Source organism: Lontra canadensis, unplaced genomic scaffold (assembly GCF_010015895.1).
Source record: "Lontra canadensis isolate GAN:19392208 unplaced genomic scaffold, GSC_riverotter_1.0 scaffold72, whole genome shotgun sequence".
NCBI lineage: Eukaryota > Metazoa > Chordata > Mammalia > Carnivora > Mustelidae > Lontra > Lontra canadensis.
The window spans coordinates 7,561,867-7,587,191 of record NW_022631066.1 but is presented as its reverse complement, the minus strand read 5'-3'; the positions used below and the strand labels follow the sequence as shown (position 1 = coordinate 7,587,191).

At 43.6% G+C, this 25,325-nt stretch overlaps 1 protein-coding gene across 1 annotated transcript; it reads left to right on the top strand.

Moving 5' to 3' along the window:
• Positions 1-232: 232 nt before the first annotated feature.
• Positions 233-8,228, top strand: VIM (vimentin). The gene is made up of 9 exons (XM_032880898.1): positions 233-908; positions 1,563-1,623; positions 4,498-4,593; positions 4,682-4,843; positions 5,356-5,481; positions 5,843-6,063; positions 6,513-6,556; positions 6,961-7,046; positions 7,868-8,228. Exons 1-9 carry the CDS (start codon positions 346-348, stop codon positions 7,907-7,909), a joined length of 1,401 nt encoding a protein of 466 aa, XP_032736789.1. The 5' UTR covers positions 233-345; the 3' UTR covers positions 7,910-8,228.
• Positions 8,229-25,325: the final 17,097 nt, after the last annotated feature.

The window sequence follows — 25,325 nt, the reverse complement described above, 5'->3', positions numbered from 1 at the left end:
GCCCAACCAAAAAGTAACGGGATGGTGCCCAGTGCCGGGCTTGCAGAAGGGCGGGGAGGAAGGCTCGAGGGCGCCCCCGCCCCAACCCCCGCCCACCCTCCCCTCTCCTCGTCCCGTCCCCATTGGCTGGCGAGGTCTGCGGCTGGGATGGCAGTGGGAGGGGACCCTCTTTCCTAATGGGTTATAAAAACTGCGCCCTCGGAGGGGCCCGGTCCTCTGCCACTCTCGCTCCGGGATCGCCCGCGCAAGAGACGCAGTAGCGCTCTAATCGCCCACACCCACCGCGCCCTCGCTCGCCTGTCCGTGCCGCCGCCACCGCCTAGCCCACCGCCACCCTTTGCAGCCATGTCCACCAGGTCTGCGTCCTCGTCCTCCTACCGCAGGATGTTCGGCGGCCCCGGCACCGGGAGCCGGCCGAGCTCCACGCGCAGCTACGTGACCACGTCCACCCGCACCTACAGCCTGGGCAGCGCGCTGCGCCCCAGCACCAGCCGCAGCCTCTACACCTCGTCCCCGGGCGGCGCGTATGTCACGCGCTCCTCCGCGGTGCGCCTGCGGAGCAGTGTGCCCGGCGTGCGCCTGCTGCAGGACTCGGTGGACTTCTCGCTGGCGGACGCCATCAACACCGAGTTCAAGAACACCCGCACCAACGAGAAAGTGGAGCTGCAGGAGCTGAATGACCGCTTCGCCAACTACATCGACAAGGTGCGCTTCCTGGAGCAGCAGAACAAGATCCTGCTGGCCGAGCTCGAGCAGCTCAAGGGCCAGGGCAAATCGCGCCTGGGGGACCTCTACGAGGAGGAGATGCGGGAGCTGCGCCGGCAGGTGGACCAGCTCACCAACGACAAGGCCCGCGTCGAAGTGGAGCGCGACAACCTGGCCGAGGACATCATGCGGCTCCGGGAGAAGTAAGTCGGCGTCCTCGCGAGCTGCGGGAGGGAGGGAGAGGGGAACAGGGTCCCCGCGAGTAGCGGCCACGCCCTTGGGGATGTGGCTGGGGCGGTGGCGGACGGGGGACAGCGGGTGAGCGGGGCTGTGGCTGCGGCGGCGCAGCCCCGCCCTGAACCCAGACCTTGCAGTTAGCATTTCTCCTGCACCCCCACTGATTGCCCAAGAACACCCCGCTTCAGGTTACAGATTTCTTAAAACTACCAGTCTGTGCGCAGCCGAAGGCCCTTGTAAGCGATGAGCGCCATTTCCCCAAACTTTTAGAAAGTTTCCTGGCCCCTTCTGGCAGGCTGCCATCATGGGGCGGGGAGGAGGGAAGAGAGGAGGGATGTGGCGGAAGCGAGACAAAGGGATTGCAGAGGTTCCTCGGGGGCGGGGTGGCGGCGTTCGCGTTACAGGTTAGGGTGGCGACCGTGATTGCTTCTGCGCGCTGCCGCCGAGGCCCCGCCAAAACTTGCGGAGCGCAGCAGCTCTAAAAGTCTCAGTCGTGGGCTGTCCGCAGAGGTGGCGCAGCAGTTCCTGTCTCGAGGCACAGCGACGTGGTGGTTGGGTGTGGCCGCCCCCGCCCCTGGCGGTTTCCCAGTTCCTTTTTGATTAACGTGCGACTGTTTCAGGTTGCAGGAGGAGATGCTGCAGAGAGAGGAAGCCGAGAGCACCCTGCAGTCTTTCAGACAGGTTTGTATTCTGTTCCCGCGTGCAGCCACGGGACCCCACCCGATCAGCCCCGAGCAGCTCGCAAAGTTACTTACCCCAGTCTAGATATCGCAAAACTTCCCGTCCGTGGGCAAAGCCCCCTAGTGGCAGAAAGAGCACAGATTCGAGCTTTTCCCAATGAAAACCCTTGAATGAGCGAAGCCGTTCTGTAGGACAGAAAGTCTTCAACGCTTTACTTCGTTTCGAGATGTTTTTCCAAAGAAATACTTTTTCCGTTTTGTTTCTGCAACATACTGACATTCTTACTCTGAACAGTTACAGTGTGATACAGATAAAAGCTTGCTAAAGTCAAGTTGGCTAACTTTTACAAGGCCAGGAAAAGCACAGTGATGCCCTGTAGTTTGAAATGTAAACGTACTGGAGGATAAGAAACTTAGTTCAACTGGACTTAAGCCAGCAAGGGTTTTTTTTTGTTTTGTGGGTTTTTTTTTTTTTTTTCCCTTTTCTGCAAGTTCCATTGTGGCATTAAAGTTATATGGAAGTATCACTAGGCAGAACTATTTGTGATCTAATAAGGGTGAAAAGGAGCCATCTGTCCCCTATCCTGAAAGGTATTAATGGTTTCTACGGCTTCGCTATGGAATGTAGATACAGACATTCTGGCAAGTGTGGTGGCTTTGGATAGAAATAATAGGAGTCTTTGTGTTCCCAGAGAAGCTTTGCAACAGGCTACATTCTTATTGAATATGTAATGATGTAAGCTCAGCTCTAATTGGACACAAGTATTTGCTAACATCCGTTATCTAATATCTGGCCCAGACTTGTGAAGTATGTGATGGGAAAAGTTCTTAAAGCTACAGTCATACTTCACATTTTGAAAGACCTTTCTTTATTTGGTTTCTTTATTCTTTAACACTTTCTCCTTAAATGAAGAACGAACCTAAGGCCGGAGAATGGATTTTTAAGTAAAGGAGTTTTTGCTCCAAAGTTAGATAGACTTCAAGGATTTTTAGTTTGAATTAGAACAAAAGCAGGAAGAGCTGCTAGTCCTGGACACTTACTGGGATGGCTATCTAAGCTCTCAGATGAATAGTCTAGAATAATATTTTGAAGCAGCAATACATTTACCAAATTAAGCACTGCAATGTGTGGCCCATTTTAGTAACTGAGCATTTATGATCATCATATCTGTAATGTTTTTTGCAGAATAGTGAGTTAATATGAAACGACTGAGTATGAATGATCTCCTCTTTAGGCATTAGGTAAAATCCCTCATATTCTTACAAGGAAGTAGAAATGTCACATGAAAAATTTTTTTGTAGAGGTTAGTAAATTACCTTCTGTGTCCCTTTTTTTAGGGCTTAATAAGCAAAAATGAATTTTTCCCAAGCCAGTTTTTTTTTTTTGTTTTTGTTTTTGTTTTTACTGTTATCACTCATTTATTCATGTTCCCATGAAGGTGAGAGAGGTCTCTCAACATTTAAGACTTCAGTGCTATAAACTATACTCCACTCCACATACAACTGCTTAACAAAATAAGAAGTATAAAAATTCTTATAACATTTCCTTGAAGGGAAATAAAATCTCTGGGACATAGCAGTTTGCAAGTGATGGAAACAGAGGAGAGCCAGAGCAGCGAGAATTCTGCATATAGTTTCATTACATGCATTTTGACCAGTCATTCTGAGACGAAGTAACTGAATTTACAGAGTGTTAAGTGAAAAGGAGGGACACACCCTTACAGGGTGAGATGGGAGTTTAAGAGTAAATCTACCAGATTCGGAAGCAAAGAACATACAGTACAGAATGGTATTTCTTTTCCTTGTGTGCCTGAACTGCATCTTTGCCAGCATACGTCTTGAATTAAGAGTATAAATCTAGCCTTGCTAGATGACTACGTACTAGCTTTGCACTCTTAGGATACGGCTCCACGCCCAGCTCAGATACAAAAGAGCTCAGATACACACTGAAACTTTTGAAGCAAACAAACTTCTGTTTTACGTGTACTTGAGTATACACAAAATGAAATCTGGTCAACCCTATTATGTCATGTTATTTCATGACATTTCTAAAAGAAAGATACCTTAGGGCGCCTGGGTGGCGCAATGGGTTAAGCCACTGCCTTCGGCTCAGGTCATGATCTCAGGGTCCTGGGATTGAGTCCCACATCGGGCTCTCTGCTCAGCAGGGAGCCTGCTTCCCTTCCTCTCTCTCCCTGCCTCTGTCTACTTGTGATCTCTCTCTGTCAAATAAATAAATAAAATCTTAAAAAAAAAAATACCTTAAAAATGGTGACACTGATTTTTCTAGTTTAAAAAAAAATAAATCAGTCAGGGCAAGACAAATACCTTATGATTTCACCCATGTGGAATTTAACCAGATGCACAAAGAAAAAGACAACCCAAAAAACAGAGTCTTAGCCACAGAGAACAAACTGAGGGTCACCAGAGGGGAGGTGGGTGGGGGATGGGTGAAATACGAGACGGGGCTTAAGAACACATTCATTGTGATGGGCACTGAGTAATGGACAGTGTTGCTGAATCACTATATCGTACACCCGAAACGAATACAACACTTTGTTTTACTGGAATTGAAATTTAAAAAACAATGAAAAACTTCACTAATGTAACAGAGATGCAGTGATGACTGGTTGCAGTTTAACATTTATTTATATTTAAATTGCTTATTAGCCACCTGAATACAATACAGTGGGTTACAATTCAAATTTATTAATGAAAAGAAGAAAGTATAGACTTAATTGAACGGTCATAAAAGTTGTCAACAGCCTTTTCCCAGTGAAGAGCCTAAGCTCCTACGGTTCATTTAAAATGAATATATGAGATAAGGCGTTGACTTCGGCATCCTCCCATCTGCCTTTCTCTCTTTTCAAACCAGGATGTTGACAATGCTTCTTTGGCACGACTTGACCTTGAGCGCAAAGTGGAATCCTTGCAGGAAGAGATTGCCTTTTTGAAGAAACTCCATGAGGAGGCAAGTGAAGCCACGTTTCATGGTTGAATGTGGGTGAAGTTCCCTCCATCCTGGGCATGGCCAACCTTCTGTCTGTCCTTTCCTGCAGGAAATCCAGGAGCTGCAGGCCCAGATTCAGGACCAGCATGTCCAGATCGATATGGATGTTTCCAAGCCTGACCTCACGGCTGCCCTGCGAGACGTCCGCCAGCAGTATGAAAGCGTGGCTGCAAAGAACCTTCAGGAGGCTGAGGAATGGTACAAGTCCAAGGTACGAAAGCAGTCCGTATGGCTGGAACAAAAGAAGAGCATTTTGTTCTGGAAACACTTTGTACCTGCCTGTGATCCCTGCATACCCGTAGCTCTAGTCAGAAAGTTGGCTTGAACTTCCTAAACTTGGTGTTCAAGGCTGCTGTTGCTGGAGCCTCCCTGTCACACCCTCTTTCCAATCCCTTCTGAACCCTAGTTCAGAGGAATTCCATCAACACCACGCCTGTGACCCTCCCCCTTCTTGAATGAGGGTAACACATCAAATTTCTACTAAAAAAATATCAACATCCGCATTCTGCCGCTCTCCCTTTGCTGTTAGAACAGAAATGGAGACATAGTCTGGAAGACGTGGAGATTTGAACTTAAAATACAAAATTTGGTTTCGATTATGTGCTATTTGTTGGTTTGCTTGCCATCTGGAAGTTTTCCCATTTTTCCAGGCAGTGGAGAATGTTAGAGGATCAGTGACCAACTCACGGGGGTGGTCCACGATTTGTCCTCTCTTTCTCATAGTTTGCCGACCTCTCTGAGGCTGCTAACCGGAACAATGATGCCCTGCGCCAGGCGAAGCAGGAGTCAAATGAGTACCGGAGACAGGTGCAGTCCCTCACCTGCGAAGTGGATGCCCTCAAAGGGACTGTGAGTATCAGACCCCACTGACGGTGTGGGGGGGGGGGGCGGAACGTAACCCGTTTGCATCATTCACATGACCCAAGCTAATGGTGCTTTGTGAAGAAAACTTCTGTTGAAGACAAATTTATGTTTTAATCCCAAGAAAATGAGTTGTCAGGACAGGTTCAGAGAGCCCTCTGAGGCGTGATGGTTTTAGCTGACACCTGTACTCTGGCTTCTAACACTTGATGCTTGGATCCTTCCCCTGAAACTGGAGTGCTCCCCATCTTTGCCACTAGGGGAACGGATCGCAATCGGTCCGTAGTGGTTCTGGGAATCGCTGGGGGTTTCCTGGGAAGTAACGTCGAAGCCTCTCTTCCTCCTGCAGAATGAGTCTCTGGAACGCCAGATGCGTGAAATGGAGGATAACTTCGCCGTCGAAGCTGCTAACTACCAAGACACTATTGGCCGCCTGCAGGATGAGATTCAGAACATGAAGGAAGAAATGGCCCGTCACCTTCGGGAATACCAGGACCTGCTGAATGTCAAGATGGCTCTCGACATTGAGATTGCCACCTACAGGAAGCTGCTGGAAGGCGAGGAGAGCAGGTGTGGTACAGGGGCTTCTGCATGTTAATTAAGAGCGGCCCTTTGTTAGGAATTACGCCCCTCACTTTACCTACGTGCGTTACCTCTTCATCTTTAGAACATTTCTTCAAGGTAGATGCTGACCACTTTTTATAGCTATGGAATCTTGGGTTTGGGAGTTTTAGTAACTTGTCCTAGTCAGCGTTAATCATGGCGGAGCTGGGATTTGAACTCACAACTCTGGGAGCGGCAACGCTTTTCCCACTCTTAAGCACTCAGAGAAAACGCTCAAGAGATTTTAAATGTGCTAATGAGACCAGTCCTAGATAGATAATTCTGAGGCATATCCCTCCCTTAATGAGCTCCAAGAATACATTCTCTTATTTGATGAAAACAAGAAGTTGAATAAATTCATTCCTTACTGTTCTTGTTTTCCAAAAATTTTACTGTTTTTCTTTATCCCTTTACAGGATTGCTCTGCCTCTTCCAAACTTTTCTTCCCTGAACCTGAGGGGTAAGCATTTGATCTCCCCTTACGAAAAATTATAGCAGCTCATCACCAGTCCATTTATGATGAAGCCCTGATCTGTTAAATGATTTTTGAAAATGCCATATAAGATAAACTCCACTAAAACATTCATAATTTTTAGACCCACGTACTGTCTTAAAATCTGTGTTCCCAATTAAATTTCAGCTCCATTGGACTTCAACCTTTGGAGTATACATTGAAATAGTCTATCCAGGAAGCTACTGGGTTACCAGGGCCCAGGCTTTCAAACAGGTCTTGAGTCTTGAGAAATGTTTTGGGAGGAGCACTTTAGGGTTGTGAACAACGATCATAATTCCTTGGGCAAAACCGTTAACTTGTCTTTTAAAATTTCACCTTTGCTAATTTTGGGCATTTTGTTCTCTCTTCAGAAACCAATCTGGATTCCCTCCCTCTGGTCGATACTCACTCTAAAAGGACACTTCTGATCAAGACGGTTGAGACTAGAGATGGACAGGTTGGTATCTTTCAGTCAAAATGCATCCTGTCAGGCAGACATCGATAGCTTCGTGAATCGTTAAGTCTCTGTCTCCGATAACACCTGGCTAATTGGGTGGGTTTCGGTTTCACTCATGACCCCTCAAAAGAGAATAGGCCTCTTCTCCTGGCAGGGCACACAGCCAACTGTTTGGCTCCCGAATTTGAAGGTGAGATAGAGATCTTCCTGTCCAAAATCAGTTTTTTTTTTTTTTTTTTTTTCTGTGCTCCTTAATTTTAGATCGAAGCACAGCTTTAAGTTCCTTCCTAGACTCCCTCAGTATCAGGAAAGTTTTAGTCCTGGACGTTTGTCCTTCTGTGCTGAAGGACACCTGAACACTCTTAGGTCTTTGACAATAGTGCAAGAACATGCCAGATAATCACTTTTCTTGTTACTTCTCTATGCCAGGAAAGAAATGGCCGAAAGCTGTTGTAATCTTCATAGAATCTCCTCTTGCACATACATGTAAAATGTACTTGGCTACATATTTTAGTCTGTCTTCATCGCTCTTAAACTTGACTGCATGGGATTATTATAGCGTCCTCCATACTCAGTTTTCAATGTTCCTTTTTTATAAGCGCTAACATTCCATAAGATACTACTTTCGCGTGTAGATGAAAAGCATGGTACATACTTACCTGTCCCTCCTAGCTGTGACCTTGGCCTTGCACCACCAATATAACCTGTCTATTTTCACCTTCAGTGACACCTACTGAGGAAGATTTTCCTTTGTCACGCTTAATGGGGTAATTGAATCTTCAGCAGGCATTCTGTTTGATTCGGATTTTTTTTGTTACCAGGTTATCAATGAAACTTCTCAGCATCACGATGACCTTGAGTAAAGATGGCACAGAATCGGTGCCGCGGTCACTACCAGCAAGAATAAAAACAGAAATCCGTATCTTAAAGAAACAGCTTTCAAGTGCCTTTCTGCAGTTTTTCAGGAGCGCAAGATAGATTTGGAATAGGAATAACCTCTAGTTCTTAAGAACCAACACTCTTAAAAGATTTAGGAAAAAGTTTACAACATAATCTAGTTTACCAAGAAAACTTGTGCTAGAATACTTTTTAAGAAGTATTTTTGAATACCATTAAAACTGCTTTTTTTCCAACAAGTATCTGACCAACTTGTTTCTGCTTCAATAAATCTTTGGAAAACTCTGTTGGTGTGTTACTTGCTACTATCAAAATAGTTCTCTAGATAATAATGAGAATACATGTGTCAGTGAATTTTTTTTTTTTTTTTTGGTCCTACTGGTGAGGGTACCAAGTTTAGGTTAACTGGATAAATTCAACTTATTTCACTTGCGATACCACTATTAACTTTGGTCATTGTAAGTAAGACTTTGCTTTTCAGTGAAGTTATTTAAGTTTACAAACAGATGACCTATAATAAAAGAACTTGTTCAAAGATGGTAGGTCTTTTAGTTCAGCTGGGGCCATACCTGTGTGTGATTTCAATTCTAACAAAAAGACTTTCTAAAATTAGAGACTTTGGCTAAAGGGAGCTTCTGGATGCACTTGGAGCAGGAAGAGTAAGTCAGACTCCACTTTGGGAGTTAAAACATGGGGCAAGGTCAGGGTAGAGGGCTGCAGTGTCTCATTAGCAAGATGCAGAGAAGGGACAGGTCCATCAAGGTTAGCACACTTGGAGCTCGGAATGAGTGATAAAATCGGGAAAAGCTTCAGGTCTCTGGAGGATGGATAGAGTTGAGATGGGGTGGGGGTAGGATATTGCTCAGAGGCCATAGATCCTAATGGTTGGTAATGTGTGTGTGCTGAGGGAAACTCCTTTGGGCAAAATCCCCAGACATCTTGAAGTCCCAATTTCCTATATAACTATTATGCCCTCTCCTCCGGAAGGAGGTGGTAGGCATTTGCTGGCATATTTAGGTGCTTGCCGTTGCTCTTGAGTTGCTGAGGGGAGTAGTAGGTAGTTAAGGCAAAGCCCACCTAAGTGCCAGACACTCAGTGCTAAGTAACTTGGGCTGTGATTTTCATCATTCCTGTTGCGGGGGCAGTGCTGGAGTGAAGAAAGGACTGGCTGCAGAAGTGACCGCTAGCTGGGGTGACTAGTCCTAGTTTGCCTGGGATGGTCTTGTTCTTCAAACATTACTTCGTTATAGTTCCCCCTTCAGGCTCATAATTGTACTTGTTTGGACAACAGATTGTATCTGGTCATCCTGCCCTCAGTATAATCTTACAGGAAAGGGTGTTTGTCGTGAGAGCTCTTGAGAGTACCTGCCCTCCCCCTATCCCCAGCCCCTATATCTGAACAACTGGTGTGTTAGATGATGCAATCAGCATTACTGCAGCAAACATCCAAGACTCGGGGCCCTATAGACATTTTCTATTTGATTTTTGGTTTTGTTTTCGGTCCATTAGCCATTTCTAGCACCATCCCCACCAACCCTATTTTTTCCGCCTCCTCCGCCATTTCTACCCCACCTCTGGCTCAGGATTATTATTTCAAACATGTGACCTTTTGGGGCGCCTGGGTGGCTCAGTGGGTTGAAGCCTCTGCCTTCGGCTCAGGTCATGATCCCAGCGTCCTGGGATCGAGCCCCGCATCGGGCCCGCATCGGGCTCTCTGCTCGTCAGGGAGCCTGCTTCCTCCTCTCTCTCTGCCTGCCTCTTTGCCTACTTGCGGTCTCTGTCTGTCAAATAAATTAAAAAAAAAAAAAACTTTAAAAAAAAAAAACACGTGACCTTTTATTATTAAAAAAAAAAAAAATCAAGGGGTGCCTGGGTGGCTCAGTGGGTTAAAGCCTCTGCCTTCCGCTCAGGTCATGATCCCAGGGTCCTGGGATTGAGCCCAACATTGGGCTCTCTGCTCAGTGGGGAGAGAGCCTCTGTCTCCTCCCCCCTCTCTCTCTCTCTGCCTGCCTCTCTGCCTACTTGTGATCTCTCTCAAATAAATAAATAAAATCTTTAAAAAAAAAATCAAGCTATAGTTTTTTTCCAGGAGGAAAGGAACCAGGATAACAAGGAGTTCTGCCCCTATACTTTCAGACTGGTGGGCTCCCCAGCCTTCAAAGTCCCTTACAGCTTTTTCTAAAATCACCTCCCCCCAAATGACAAAGATGAGCCAGCCTCCCTTATCTGTGACTGTCAGAAATTAGCCCTTCCTGAAAAGCCTCGTAGGGGCTCATCTCATAGGAATTCAAAATCTCTTTTAAGTCTTTTTTTTATTTTTATCTTTAATTATACTTCTAGCATTTTCCTTATCTTCCACTTTGAAAAAGCTAATAAAAAGAAACTATGTTCTCACCACCTATGGTGAAACAAAGATTAACACTTGGTTCTTTTATATATAACATTAATCCAAGACTAAAGGAGATTTAAAAAAAAGTGGGAGGCAGAGTGAAGGAAATGATGACATAAAGTGATGGCTGAAAAAAGTTACCAGGGGGACTGTGAACTCCAGAGAAATAATGTGAAAATTGAGTCCAGCTCAGTTTTCTCACAGTAGGGACAGATGGAGGAGGTAGCTGGGAATGAGACAGATGTTTGACTTAGTCATACCTGATGGAGGATTCACTTCCCATGACCAGCCTCTGACAAAGGCACTAGGACAACAAAATCTTTCTTTCTAGGTTGTGAGGCAGAGGGGTCATAGTTGGGGGAGAAAGGGCGGCAGGGAAGGGGAGGTAGGAGGACACGAGCTTCTCCTCTTGTTTTCCTGAAGAAAGCAAGGGGAAAACAAACACTATGACTGCAAGAAGGCTTTCTCCCCCACCGCCGATCTTCAGCTAAATGAAGGGTCTGTATCAATCTCTTGCAGTGGCCATAACAAAACACCACAGCCTGGTCTTAAACAACAGAAACGTTATTGCCTCACCGTTCTCAGGCTGGAAGTCCCAGATCAAGGTGTTGGCAAGGCTGGTTTGTTCTGAGGCTCCCCTCTTGAACTAAACTCTTCTTACATGTAACAAGTCACACTGAAATAGGACCACCCATATGACCTCATTTCATCTTAATTACCTCTTGAAAGACCTTATCTCCACATACAGTAACGTTCTGAGGTACTAAGGGTTAGGATTTGTATGACTATGGGGCTGTGGGGGAGGGTACACAATTCAGCCCCTAATAGGGTCATGGTTAAACGTTTGGAGAACATTCTTCTTGTCTGTATTTGAAAGAAGTCTGTGACAGAGATTTTGAAAAGGGTGTAAGTTTGCAAAGTCACCGATGGTTAATATACTACTGAAAGCTTTGTGGCCATTTGTGACTATTGAACTTCTCCCCTTTTTTTAAACCCCCCTCTCAAGGATGAGAGCAGTTTCAGGTAAATCCTCCAGAGACTTCCTACAAACGGCTATCAGGGAAGGCAAGTACTTCTTCTAGGGCCCAATAGGAGGCGAGCAGGCAGCTGCTGAAGGCCCTTGGGAGGGCCAACAGAGCTACCAAATAGTCTTTCCTCAGATGAAGATTTTCCAAAATCCAGGACCAGTATAAAGCTATATTCTTTTATAAAGTTATATTCTTTTATAAAGCTATATTATATATTATATAAAGCTATATCTTTTATAAAGCTATATTCTTTTAAAAAAATTCAACTTTCCCCTGTGTATCAAGCACTATGTTGAGCATCAGCTATACCAAGTCAGCTTCCTTACTGAGTTAAGAGCCCACCAGCCTAGCAAAGAAGCACAGTGCTATGGACTAAATATTGCCCCCCCGCCCCATTTCATAGGTTGAAATCCTAACCCCCAGTGTGATGGTGTTAGAGGGTGGGGCCTTTGGAAGGTAATTAATTAATTAATTTGGGGAACTAGAGCCCTCCTGGATGGGATTACTGCCCTTAAGAAAAGACACAAGAGAGCTTGCTTTCCCTCTGCTCTGCTTTCTGCTCCATGAGACAGTATGTGAGGCTAATTTCTACAAACCTGGAAGAGGGCTCTCACCAGACACTGGATCTGTCGTCACCTTCATCTTGGACTTCCCAGCCTCCAGAATTGTGAGAAGCACATTCTGTGGTATTCTGTTATAGCAGCTGACTGACTAAGACAAACAGGCAATGCTGTGTACAGGGAATTGGATGCACTTTACTTCACAAATGTTGCAAAATAGCTGTATGGGTCACTTCAGTTCAGTTCAGCTCTCTTCAGCGGGAGTCAACATGGAGAAGGTCAGGTTCTGTCTTTGGAGTTCAGACTGTGGATCCTAATCCTGATGCCGGTCATAATGCAGTATGGGCCTCTGTCTCTCCAGAAGATGAAATTTTTCATATCTTCTCTTTTACCTTCTTGGTCATATGAATTGTAGTGAGATATATATATATTTATTTGTATTTATTTAAAGGTCCTTGTCTGCTAATGTCAAGATGTGAATCACATGTGCATTTGTTTATATGGTCTGTTTTCTCTCTTGGTTTTCGATTAATTGGTCCTGTCTTTAGTATGCCTCATAATTTTTTTTCTGGATGCTGAAAATTTTTAAATGAATACTTGTTTAGGCTCTGGACAGCATTTTCTTCCTCTAAAGAGGAAGAAAGGTTTTCTTTCCTTTTTTTTTTTTTTTAATTAAGATTTGTTTATTTATTTGAGACAGAGAGAGAAAGAGAGGGAGCACAACCAGGAGGGGTAGAGGAAGAGGGAGAGAGAATCTCAAGCAGACTCCATGCTGAGCGTGGAGCCTGACGGGGGATTCAATCCTAGGACCCTGAGATCATGACCTGAACTGAAACCAACAGTCAGAGTTGGATGCTTAACCAACTGGGCCACCCAGGCACCTCATGTTTTCTTCTTACAGACAAATAGAGTACCAGTGGATCACCTTGATTTGGTAAGGATTAATTTTAGCCTTTGTGAGGGCTGGTCTATTTCAACTTCATTATCTTAATACTATTGTTACTTCTCAGTTGTGTCCCTTAGCCCTAGGGCGAGAGACATTTCTGTGTCCCAGCTGTGTCAGAAACTGTATTTATGAAAGCCCCTCCAAACTGACAAAGCTTAAACTCTAGCCTCTGCTTCTCTAGTACTATACAGGTGCTGAAATCTCTGCTTAATTTTCAGCTTCCTGCTGTTCCTTCTAGGTTTCTCAGTGTCTTGCCCTAAACAACTGCAGCATATGAGATGGCAAAGAACTGGAAAGCGTCTCTGTCCCCTTAGTCCAATGGGAATACCATTCTATGTTTGAGTTCTCTCCCTCATTTGGAAATTACCCACTTGGGAAAAATTAGGTGAGTGTGGGTTTTACCTTGGATACTTTCTTTCCTTAAGGAGTAGAGCCCTCAATCTCAACTGTGTTGGTTGCTTTCAAATACACTCAGACAGTTTTGTGTGTGTGTGTGTGTGTGTGTGTGTGTGTGTGTGTTATTCCAGCTATTATACTTTTTTCCATGGAGGGGGGAGAGATATTCAAATTACCTATTATAGTTGTGAAACATGCAGTCACAAAACTCAGCAGCTTAAACCAACAGTATATAGTTTTCTAGGTCGACTCAGCTCAGCTAGGGAGAGTTTACTTGGGATCACTTATGCAATTACAGACAGTTGGTCCCTAATGCTGGGTCATCTGGTGGCTCAACTGGATAGGAAATATAGGATGACATTTCATTATTATACCTCTTGCCTCAATGATCCTTGGTTTCTTTTCCTATCCACATAGTGTCTCAGAATCCAAGGCTTAGGTTTCTCACAGCATAGTAGCTGGACAGTTTTATTCCTTACAGTGTGACTAACTGCTAAGAGGCAGGAAAGAGAAATGTCCAGGTTTGATAAGGGCTGTGTCTATAAATAACACAGCATAATTTCCACTATAACCCATCAGTCAAGTAAGTCACAGAAACTGCCCAAATTCAAGGGTGGAGAAACAGACTCTACCTTTCGGTGTGAGAGTGGCAAGGTCACAATACAGAGGAACGTGTGGAATGAGAGATAGTGTTGTGGCCATCTTAGGAAAATATCATCTTCCATGTAAGTCGGCTACTCTGTTGGGGTTTCAACAGGCAGTCACAATCAAAATGAGCTCAAGAAGATAAAGAAAACTTGAGGTTTCTCTTGAAAGAAAATATTGAAAACAGATTATCCTAATAATTGAGTTCCACCAAACATTTAAAGTACAAATCTCAAAGCATCACAAACACTTCAAAATCATAAAGATGAAGGAACATTTGTTAACTGATTGTATGAAGACAGCATAACCTCAATTTTAAAATGAGACAAAGACCCAAAATAGGACATGATATAGATGCAAATGTCCTAATGAAACATCAACAAACCAAATTATGTTGGTTAAGGTTCTTTGAAAAGTCAAAGTGGGATGGGGTGTACAAGAGATACATAGTGTGAGACAAATGGAAAGACACAGGAGTGGAGACGTGACTGCCATTTGACCCAGGAGCTGAACCCCAGCAACCAGAGACTCCTCATTTCCTCCCCTGTCCTTGTAAGATGCATTCTGCGTTCCCTACCCCCAGAAACTGCCTCTAGAGCAGAGCCTTAAGAAAAGTGATGCGGTGTTGAGGCTCTCTGCCAATATACCCAGTTAAGACTACATAGACATTTAAAATGTGAGAGGAGATGTGGAGATCTACTCCTCCTGTGACCAAGACAATCCTTATCTATAAGTTCCCTTGCTTATTAAAACTGCCATCTACCAACCTACCAACCAGCCTCTTTCTTTGATCTCGCCCTGCCCGCCCTATGGGTGCTGGTTTCAGATTTCACTCAGGCAGCCTGTGAGGACATTGCAAAGCAGTGTAACAGGCCAAGCCACTGTTGGATTCCCAAAGCTTTCTCTGAAGGCTTTTTGTAATATGGACCCAGTATTTTCTTCTGGCCACCTTCTCACTGACATTGAAGTAGTGTGTGCCTTCTTGAGAGAAGAGATGATGAGTGGATGGTCTTGATGTCCCTTTATGTCTCACTGAAGGCAATTCCATACCTAGTTGTTCAACATCTATGAACAAAATTAATTTTATATAAATACATAGTCTGACATTAACTCCAGAAAGCCTACATCATGTCTGACAGTCTCAAAAACCTTTCTCTTCCTAGTCACTGTCTATTTCTCCATAGCACAACAAATCCCATCTTTTAGTTCCAATTAAATATGGATAATAGAAACTACCTCCGTATAATCTCCTATGTGTAGGGTTATGGGCGCAGTCAGATAATTGAAGGTTCTCCTCACCACCACCAGATAAACTCTCTTCTCCTGTGTGATTCACTGATCATAAACTAGTTTACTGCAAGAAATAAAAATGGATACGTGGAAGCTGTCTCCAGGTGGCAGATAGGATGACCTGCGCATGAAACAACGCAATCAGCTCCAGGCAGAATACATTTCAAAATGTTTCTCCCTATGGGGTTTGACAGAAACAGGCAATTTTTGCTTCCCTTGCCATGTGCTTCAGCAAATCATCCTGGATGTTCTGAGTAGTGACCTTTCAAGTCCACGAGTTACCATTTGAGCTCTTTTCCTTCAAACTGACAGAGCAATGCTAAAGCAGAATGTCATCTGTGAAGTTCCAGGCTTGTCTATTCAAGAATTGGATTCACTCAGTCCTGTGCTGGCACTCAGTACCATGGAGTAAGGATATTTTTTGGCTTGACCATAAAGTCCTCTTGACCATAATGTGTTGATGAGATTTTATGGTTTCTACTAAAATCAATAAATAACAAGTGAGGTTTTGTTAGGGGAAGAGCCATTTAAAATGGTTGACCAGAAAAACTACAAAGTCACTGTTTCTTTTATTTATTTATTTATTTATTTGACAGAGAGATCACAAGTAGGCAGAGAGGAAGGCAGAGAGAGAGGGGGAAGCAGGCTCTCCGCTGAGCAGAGAGCCCCATGTGGGGCTCAATCCCAGGACCCTGGGATCATGACCCGAGCCGAAGGCAGAGGCTTCAACCCACTGAGCCACCCAGGCGCCCCCAAAGTCACTGTTTCAAAGCAAATCTGTATTCACATGATTTGGCTAGTGGGTCTTCTTTGAAATAGACCTCTGTGAATAAAGGTTGGGTTCATAAAATTGGAGTCTACCATAATGATGCAAAGTTGAATTTCAAATAAGGGCAAAGCTTGAGAAGATGAAGTATAGCATTCAACCATCTGCCCAGGGGAGAGAGAGGCATGCATTTTAAGGAAAGAGGATCCCCAAAGTTAACACACGGCCCAGGGGCAGTCAGGCTTTCTTGATGTACTAATCAGATTCAGCAAAAGCTAGACTGTCTTTGGGAAAGGTATCCATGCAGTTGGGTCCACGTGTACCCTCCAAGCTGCCATTGTGGCTGCTCCGTTAATACATTGTTCCAGTCCCAGCGTAGTCAGTAACCATGGCTGGCTAATGTCAACTGTGCTGAGTCATATTGTCTGTTCAGTTCTTCAGTGTCTCTTTGTGGTGAGATGCATTTTGGTAGGCATTATTATGGGCTACAAAAATCGTCACACCTTCCCACCCCTTGTTGGGTCTAATTGTCCAAACCTTTTCTTTCTAAGCCCTTGGCCAGCCTGCGAGGTGATTGGTCTCAGTCTCTAGAGTCAGTGTGTTTCGGTCTGAACACTGGCTCAGCATGAAAACTGACTTGATTGGGTGGTCGCCTTCTGCTCCTCCATCTTTGCCTCCCTCAGGTTATAAAAATTAAGAAGTACCCTGTTGGCTATTTTCCCTATAAGGAAGCCCGGGTCTACTAGCCATTTCCACAACTTCCTCTGGGTCAAGCCATTTTGGTTGTCCTTCCCGCTTTGCCACTTATTATGGTAACTGGGGCTCCTTGGCTTCTAATGGTTAAGAGACCCCTCATGGCCCCATCCTTTTTTAAACACCCCATAACAAAGCCAGCTCTGTGTCTGTCTCACCTACCATCAGTCCTGGACTGCAGAATTCATCTTACCACCTGGTTTCCCTGACTATTTCTGCTCCCAATGGTGTGATCCTCTGTTTTGTTCCTTAAATTCCATATATCATTGAGATCATATGATCATTGTCCTTCTCTGACTGACTTATTTCACTTAGCGTAATACCCTCTAGTTCCACCCACGTCATTGCAAATGGCAAGCTTTCCTTTTCTAATGGCTGAGTAGTATTCCCTTGTGTATATACACCACATCTTCGTTATCCATTCATCGATGGACATCCAGGCTCTTTCCATAGTTTGACTGTTGTGGACATGACTGCATAATGGGTTCCCTTGAAGGGAGTTCTGAACCCCATGGTCACCTCACCCAGGACAACACAGCAGTTCTTGTCAAAGAAGAACCTTTCTTTAGGTGTAGCAGAATCTGTAGAGATTCTTCTGAATCCTCCAGGAGAAGAAAATATTCCATGCTGAGCTTGAGTAGTGTCTGCTACTTTTTCATTCTCTGTTTTCTCAGACTGGGCCCTGACTGTATCTGTGTTTGAGAGAAGAAATCCAATACTTACCTACCCATCTCATGACAACCTCTCTTAAGCCACATGGAAACCCTCCTATAGTCTTGAAGTAACCATTTTCCTTTAATACCACCTTCTTGAAGAGAATTCCCATGAATTCTTTTTTTTCTTTTTACTTCATTTTTTCCTTTACTTCATTTTTCTCCAACATACTTATCCCTGTCTGTATAATGTTATTACATACTTGAGTGTTTGTTTACTTGCTCATTTTTCCATGTCTCCTCTTAGAATATAAAGTCCATGACAGGTGGGACCTCCGTTGCCTTGTTCACTGCTGTATCTTCAGTATTTAGCACACGTGTGCCCGAATACACACAGTCTGTCCTTAATATATGATTATTGAACAAGTACATCAATTATTAGGCAGATCAGCCTCCCCCACACATAGCTCAAATCAGCCCCTAGAGGAGGGGACGAGGACAGAGAAAAGATGTTTTTCTGGTTCCATTATGGATACCTCAGAAGGATCCTATAAATCAAGCATTACAATGCCCATTTTGCAGATAAGTAAACTGAGGTTCGTTGACATACTATTCCCAAAGCCACCAGCTGATAAATGGTGAAACTGAAATTTGAATCCCAGCCCAAAGTGGGTGCTCTCAACCACTAGAGGATGCTAATAAGAACAACAAAACTTCCAAACCTAGCTTCTAAATGATGATGAGTTCTGACAAACAATAAACTAGCTCCGTCTCCAGACTTCTTGAGCGGGGATGACTCTCGCCATCAATCTACATAATTGCTAAATTACAAAACAGGCATCGTGAATAGCCCTAAAGCGTTTTTAAATTTTCCAACTAACAACTGCTTACATCCTCTCCTGCAAAGTGAAGTAAAACTGTTTGCTAATCAGGCCTCAGGAGGGCTCAACCGTTCCACACAGAATATCAGAAATCTAGAGAACCATTAAGTCATTACCTAGTGCCAAATTGAATGCTACAGCATATTTTTCTGGGATTTTAACCTGTCTAGCATCTAATGACTCAGAAAGTGTGTCTCTTATTTAATCCCTCTCAAGGTTTGTTTCTCACGAAGAAGCTACTAATGATCTCCCTCGTCAGGGAAGTTAGTCCCTTCAGATACCTGTCAAAGAATTTTATGTAGTTAATCTAAAGCAAAGGGAAAAAAAAAAAAAAAGGAGAAGGTAGTGGAAGGATTCTGGAAAGCAAACAAGAAAAAGCTCTCAGCTGGGAGGAGCCCAATTGTTATTAGCACCTCCACTGCCGGTGGGGCATGAAAAAGCCACACAAATCAAACACCGGAGTCCAAAATCAAATTCGCGTCAACTTAAATCCTAGTCTTCCATTAACCTGATAAATAATTCAGATTTCTTATACATATAAAGCTCTGAAATGGGCTCCAGAAAACATTTGCGTATAAAATATTATTTGAGAAATAAATAAAGCCTTGGTAGAGGGCTGTGATCTTACTCAACCAACTCTGATAAAAGTGCCCAAAGCAACTGTCTGTCCTCCAGATCTGAGTCACTTTCTTCAAAGGGCAATTCTTTTTGGATTGGCGTTTAGCCGAGTGGTAGCTGCTAAATTCCTGATGAGTGGCGTTGGCTTGATTTACCAGCCAAGGTCTCGATGAAATCTGGCTTTAGTATCCTGGAATGTCTTTTCCCAACCCCCACGCAGATAGATCTCGAGAGAAATTCCTCTGAATCTTTCCCATAAAAGTTTGTGTGTGTGTGTGTGTGTGTGTGCGTGAGAGAGAGAGAGAGAGAGAGAGAGACAGAGAGACAGAGAGAGACAGAGAGAGAAAAAGAGATACAGAAGATCGCTTTGGGGTCATTAACATCCTTGAAGATACCTGTCCAAGGAGATTCCTCCAACCAAGTGAAACGTAGAAGAAACCTCTGTCCATTCTTCAGACAACTGACCGCCTGACAGAATGGTGAGGCAAAACCCCAGAGGTCACTGAGGTGTCCAAAGAAATACTGACATCTACTGGTGGGTCTGGAAGTCACAGGACTTTTCCAAGGGCCACATTAAACTGTATGGAATTGGAAGGATTAAAATCTGACAGACACAACTCAGAACTGTTTAAAGGAAGAAATGAATTTCTCATGATCGTGAAGATTATTTTTGAACATTTCTATTATATATTATAGTCCTTTGGAGGCAAGATAGAGAACTAATCATTGACTAAATCCCCACACCTGAGACATTTAGCCAGCGAGCAGTCAAGACGAGAGTAAAATAAACCAAATTACTTTCTAACTTTTTGTGACCCCAAAACATACCTCTTAAAAACAGTGCTTTAAAAGGCAGCAGGAACGACAGGAAGTGGTCCTGCTTCATTGAAAGATCGACCTGTGTTTCAATCTGGAAACCTCCATCTGGCTTTGTAATTTCTACCGAATTATTTAATCTGTCTAAATCTCAGTCTTCTCAACTAAAAAAGAGGATTCAGGGTACATTCCCCCAAATGGTAATTTGAGGCGATTAACACAAAATGCTTCGCTCACATTAAGTACTCCATGGAGTTGTTACCATATTTAAAACACAGGGAAGAAAATGGGACCATTTGGTTCTTGATGACCGAGCTATGATTTAGGAGAGTGCCTCCCAAACTTTACTTTGCCCACAGGTCACCAGGGAATACTGTAAAATGAAGGTTCTGTTGCAGTCAGCCAAGGATGGGTCTTACCTCTGGCATTTCTAGAAAGCTCCCAGGTGAAGCCGCTGCTCCTGAGGGACCAAGACCAGGAGCGAAGAGGTATGGGTCTACTGCCCTCTGGTGGTCGGGAGTGTGGCAATGGCCTTGATCTGCAGCCTTCCACTCTGAAGGAATTTTTCACAAGAGGGTCAATGGCTCTGAGAATTTCAGTCATCCCAGTATGTGGATGAAGAGAGCACGGGAAAGCTCTGAGCAAGGATGAATCTGTCAAGAAATGGAAAACCCCTTTCTCATGCCTTTCCAGTTTATGGATTCACCTTCTTTTTAGAGGGATGAGGTATTTGGGTTCTGCACCAAAACGACCCCCATCAGAGGGGTTCAGGGAATTAAAGCCCAGCACTGAGTTTGCTCTGTTACAGCTCTAGCCTTTTGGTAAGCTCTGGCAACGGGGAGCAATTAAGATCATGGGCTTTGGAGTCATAGGTGCGTGTGCATCTTAGGTTTGCCCCCCTCCCCGCCCCGGCCCCGCACCATCAGCAAGGTCTGGGGCCAGTTCCTTAACTTGTCAAGTCCTTAGAGTTCTTGGACTCTACCTGGAAAGCTAATCGAGATAACACGAAGAATGCCTTCGCACATATACTGCTCAATAAATGATAGTATTATTACTGATTATTGTTCTCATGACAAAACAGCCCAGCTCCTGTTTCCTTTATCTTTTTGTTTGTTTGTTGTTTGTTTTTTTAATCTAGTGCTTCCCCTTGGGGGAAAGGTGTTTTAGAACAGGCAGTGGGACATCACAGAATCCGGTTTTGGAGGAAGCAAGATGTGAGTTCAAATCCTGGTTCTGTCACTAGATGGGATCACTCAGGGTGAAGTTCTATAGCATCTCTGGGCTTCCGGGTCCACTGGCAAACTAGGCGAATGATAACTTACTCTGCGGTGTGCAACCTCACATTGAATGACTGTGACTTGATCAGCATGACCAACAGATAAAGGTATTGTTTGTGGGTTCAGAACATAGGGGTTCAATTCCTGACACTGCTACTTTCTTGGGGGCGATGCTGGGCAAACAACACTTTCCCAGAACCTCATTTGAACTATAAAAAGACAGTTTTGAACTAGATCATATCCAAGAGTATTCTTTTGTTTTAATTGGGCATAAGACTGGTGGTCACTGCCAGAGGAAAAGAGAGAAGATGAATTGTGAGAATATATTATAGTTCCTGTTATAGATACGCTTGCCCTTGAATGTTGGCGGTGGGGGGGGGGGTGGGCATATGCCCGCCAGGGCTTGTCCAGCATCCAAACTACCCTTTATTAGGTCCCTTTTAGGAAACCTCTCATACTATGGAAATTTTCCTACTGAAGTCACATACCCATATCTTTCCTTTCACTGCCATGGAACCAAATCTCTGTTTGGACTTCAGGTCCTCAGTGAATGTTAGGAAAGCAGAGGGATATGGGAGTCCATAGTCATGACCCCATCACTGAGGAGACAACAGTGGGACCCCATGTATGGGTCCTGCTGCCTAGTTTTCCCGTGCTTCTGGGTTTTGTGGCTATTTTCCAAGTCTGGTCCTCCAGCCCTCCTCGCATTCCGGTAAGTGCCCTTTATGTTTAAGATAACCAGAGCTGGATTCTATTGTTTACCACAAAGACCCAGACAAACTGGGCTAAGAGATTAGCATCTGTTTGGTCTTCCTTCTTTGCCAAAGCTACTGGTAATGAGCTGAGCGAACACAATTCAAACCATTGGTGTGACGTACGTGATGACTAAGAATGGTAGGGTAAGGAATTAAAAAGTAGTTATCTTTCTTTTAAAATGTTTAATTTGAATCTCACTTCACTCTCCATGAATCAGGCATTAATGTCCCTTTCCAAAAATGGACCACGTTAATAAATGAAATTCTGCTCCGTAAGATGTATTTATGTACATGACTGGCATCTTGCAATACTATGAGTGTGGCTGAAAAGTGCTGGGTGGCTCGTAAATTTAGAACTGCACTTCCTAAATGTCAACTGTTTATTACCTGGAAAAAAGAAAGGAAAAACAACTCTATATTTTAAAAATGTTCGGTGGCTTCCTTGATGAGACATTTTAAGGACCATTAGCTGTCTCAATAGAAATTGTATTTCAGAGAGGGAAAGAAAGTGAAAGAGTGTTCTCTACTTTAAGATTATATCCTCTACCTTGCAATGAAGTTGTAAACTCAAGCAGGCGTTTTGCACCCTCGTTATTCCAAGTCATCTTTCTTTGCTCTCACCTTTAAACCTCTTTCCTTGCTTGAAAGGCAAACGCGTGTGAAAGCATTCGGCCGGGGCCAGCCTCAAGTGAGACCTGAAAAAATGGGATTCCCTACTCTTCTTTCAGTTAACATGTGGAGTAAATGCTGTGACTATGATCTGAGGGTTAAAAAAAAGTTCATCTCTGGATTTCATGAATGTGACAGAGCTCATATATGTCTTATGTAGTTCCTGGAAATAGATTTTGTCAGAAGGGAATGATTGGTTTGAAAAAAAAAATTCTGCTCAAGATTTTCAGAAAGGATAATAAGATAAAAAAATATTGATTTTTTTACCTTTGGCAAACTAGCAAACTGTTCTTCATCCGATTTCTTTTCCATCCTTTCTGCTTTAACTTAGGACCCTGGGAGAATATAAGCATCTAATTGTCAACAGTTCCGCTTCAGAAACCATCATAGAACTTCAGTTGGTTTTTTTGCATGATGGTTGATGCTAATGGACTCTTCAAGAAATTCTTTCATCAGATGCCTCCTTCATTTTTATTTTGTTTTGATCTGTGGAATCTGGGATGTAAGTAGGCTCAGAACTAATATTTCCTAGAAATTAATGTCAAGATATTAATTCTGTAAGATGTGCTTTCACAAGTGAAAACCAAAAAAAACATCAAGGAGAGTCATCTCTAACGGATGCATGCTTTGTTGTAAGAACACTCATGGCTAAGTAAACAAATAATCCTTTTGGAAGAAGAAAGCAGTTTGAACTGGCTTCTCTTGACCTGACTTTTGTAGACTGCAGAGCTGACTTCAGAGTGCTCCCGCCTTATCTCTGAAACTTCTCGTAAGTTGGTGCTGGCCACAATGAACTGGAAAGTCTTAGATTAATTGCCCCTCAGGTAATATTTCTTAAACATATTCTACGTGAAAGGCAACAGAAGAGTGTGGGGGAACTTTACAACAGTGAGGCATGTTTTCAAAAAATGCATAGTTCACCATAAGCAAAGTGTGCATGGATCTATCACAGCAAGTGAGAAGGAGATAGATTAGTGGCAGGGGACAGGGAATCTCTTTTTTTTTTTTTTATTAATCTTTTTTTTAAATTTATTTTCAGCATAACAGTATTCATTGTTTTTGTACCACACCCAGTGCTCCATGCAATCCGTGCCCTCTCTAATACCCACCACCCGGTTCCCCCAACCTCCCACCCCCCCACCTCTTCAAACCCTTCAGATTGATTTTCAGAGTCCATTGTCTCTCATTGTTCACCTCCCCTTCCAATTTCCCCCAACTCCCTTGAATCTCTTTAATGGGACTATCAAGCATGAAAGGGCAGCATTAGTCAGCTGCATTCTCAGAGGAAATGGTGCATCCCTGCAGTGGGAGGAATGATAGATTCTTGCAGCAGGAAGAGAGAGGTCAGTCACGTGGTGAGGGACTTGGTCTCCAACAGCCCGCCACTGGAGGCTTAACTAGCTTAGCACCTGCGGTAGTTTAAAGGTCAGCAAAATATGCCCTTATCCGTCCACATCAAGCTAATCTCTCAGGTGGCTTGTTGGCTCGCCTCAAGACAGCTAGCTGTGCTTTAAAGAATTGAAGATCTTCTGGAGAATCTCTGGTGTGAAGACTTGTAGTTCCCGGGCCACACTAGAGGATGAAATAGAGCTGTCTTGTATGATATAGCCGTACTCCTTTAGAGCAAATGCTTCTAGAAAGTTGGAGCTTCAGTTCTACATCTATGGAAATTAGTATAGATTATAATTGCTGGCATTTTAAATGGAAGCCATTGTATATGTAAAAACTCAATATATGGAATAAAATAACTATAAGCCTCAAGGTCAGAAGTCTACACTGGTCTTGGCTCTGCCATTCGCCAGCTGTGCAGCCGATGTGGGGGTCACTGAACCTCACGGAGCTGCAGCTTCCCCTTCTACAAAATGGAGAAGGGCACCCCAAGGGGCTATATGAGGCAATTAAACCACTATGAAAACAACAACACTCCCCCTACCGATCAATGTCTCATTTTTTTATTGATGACCAATAACTTGGAAAGAATAGACTCTTAATATACGATTCACGGAAGAGTGAAAACTCCTCAGAAGGAAATTAATGGGGAATAAAGTTTTAAATAATCAAGGAGGAAGAGATTAGCCAGTGCAGGCAAACTTTTATGTTCCTTTCAAATTCCATGTGATTGTGATATATAAAGCACCCCAGAAAGGAGATAAAATCCATTTCGCAGGGGTGGTATGCAGAAGGGGCAATATTTCCTATCAAATGCACGTGACAAAGGTGTGCAGCTCCATTTGCAATCAGAACACACTGCTGCTCTATTAGCTGGATTAAATAAAAAGCATTCTGTATCAAGACACTCCTGATATAAACAAATGAAGCAAGCATATTTTATTATGATGGTGTAGGGCTTATGACATGGGTAAAGAAGGACCAATATGAATTCTTCTTTCTTCAAGAATAAAAAAGTTTCATTTTAACTTGAGAAATAAAAACCATGTTACCATATAATCTATAGTTAGCATCTCAAGAACTCCATAAAAACATTCAATATTTTGAAAGAAGCTTTAGAGCCTACTGCCTAATAAACTCCATTGCCAGAAGATTAAATCCAAATTAGAGCACTATTCAGAAACTGCCTCCATCAAAATAGCTACTTCCTGCCTATCCTCCAAACCCTCTAATTGCTCCCTTAACCCCGAACTCTGTTCAATTTATGATGATTTTTTTAAGTTTGTAAAAAATGAATTTCAAAGCTTGAATCAGATGGTCTTATAATTCCTTCCAACTCTTCATTTTGCAGATGGAGAAAGCCCAGTGTCTTGAGAGGATTCAAATTCCCACTCTATTTTGGAATTTTTTTTTTAAAGATGCTATTTACTTATTTGAGAGAGAGAGAGCATGAGCATGGGGAGGGGAGGGGCAGAGAGAGAGGGAGAAGCAGACTCCCCGCTGAGTGCAGAGCCTGAAGTAGGGCTTGATCCCAGGACCCTGAGATCATGA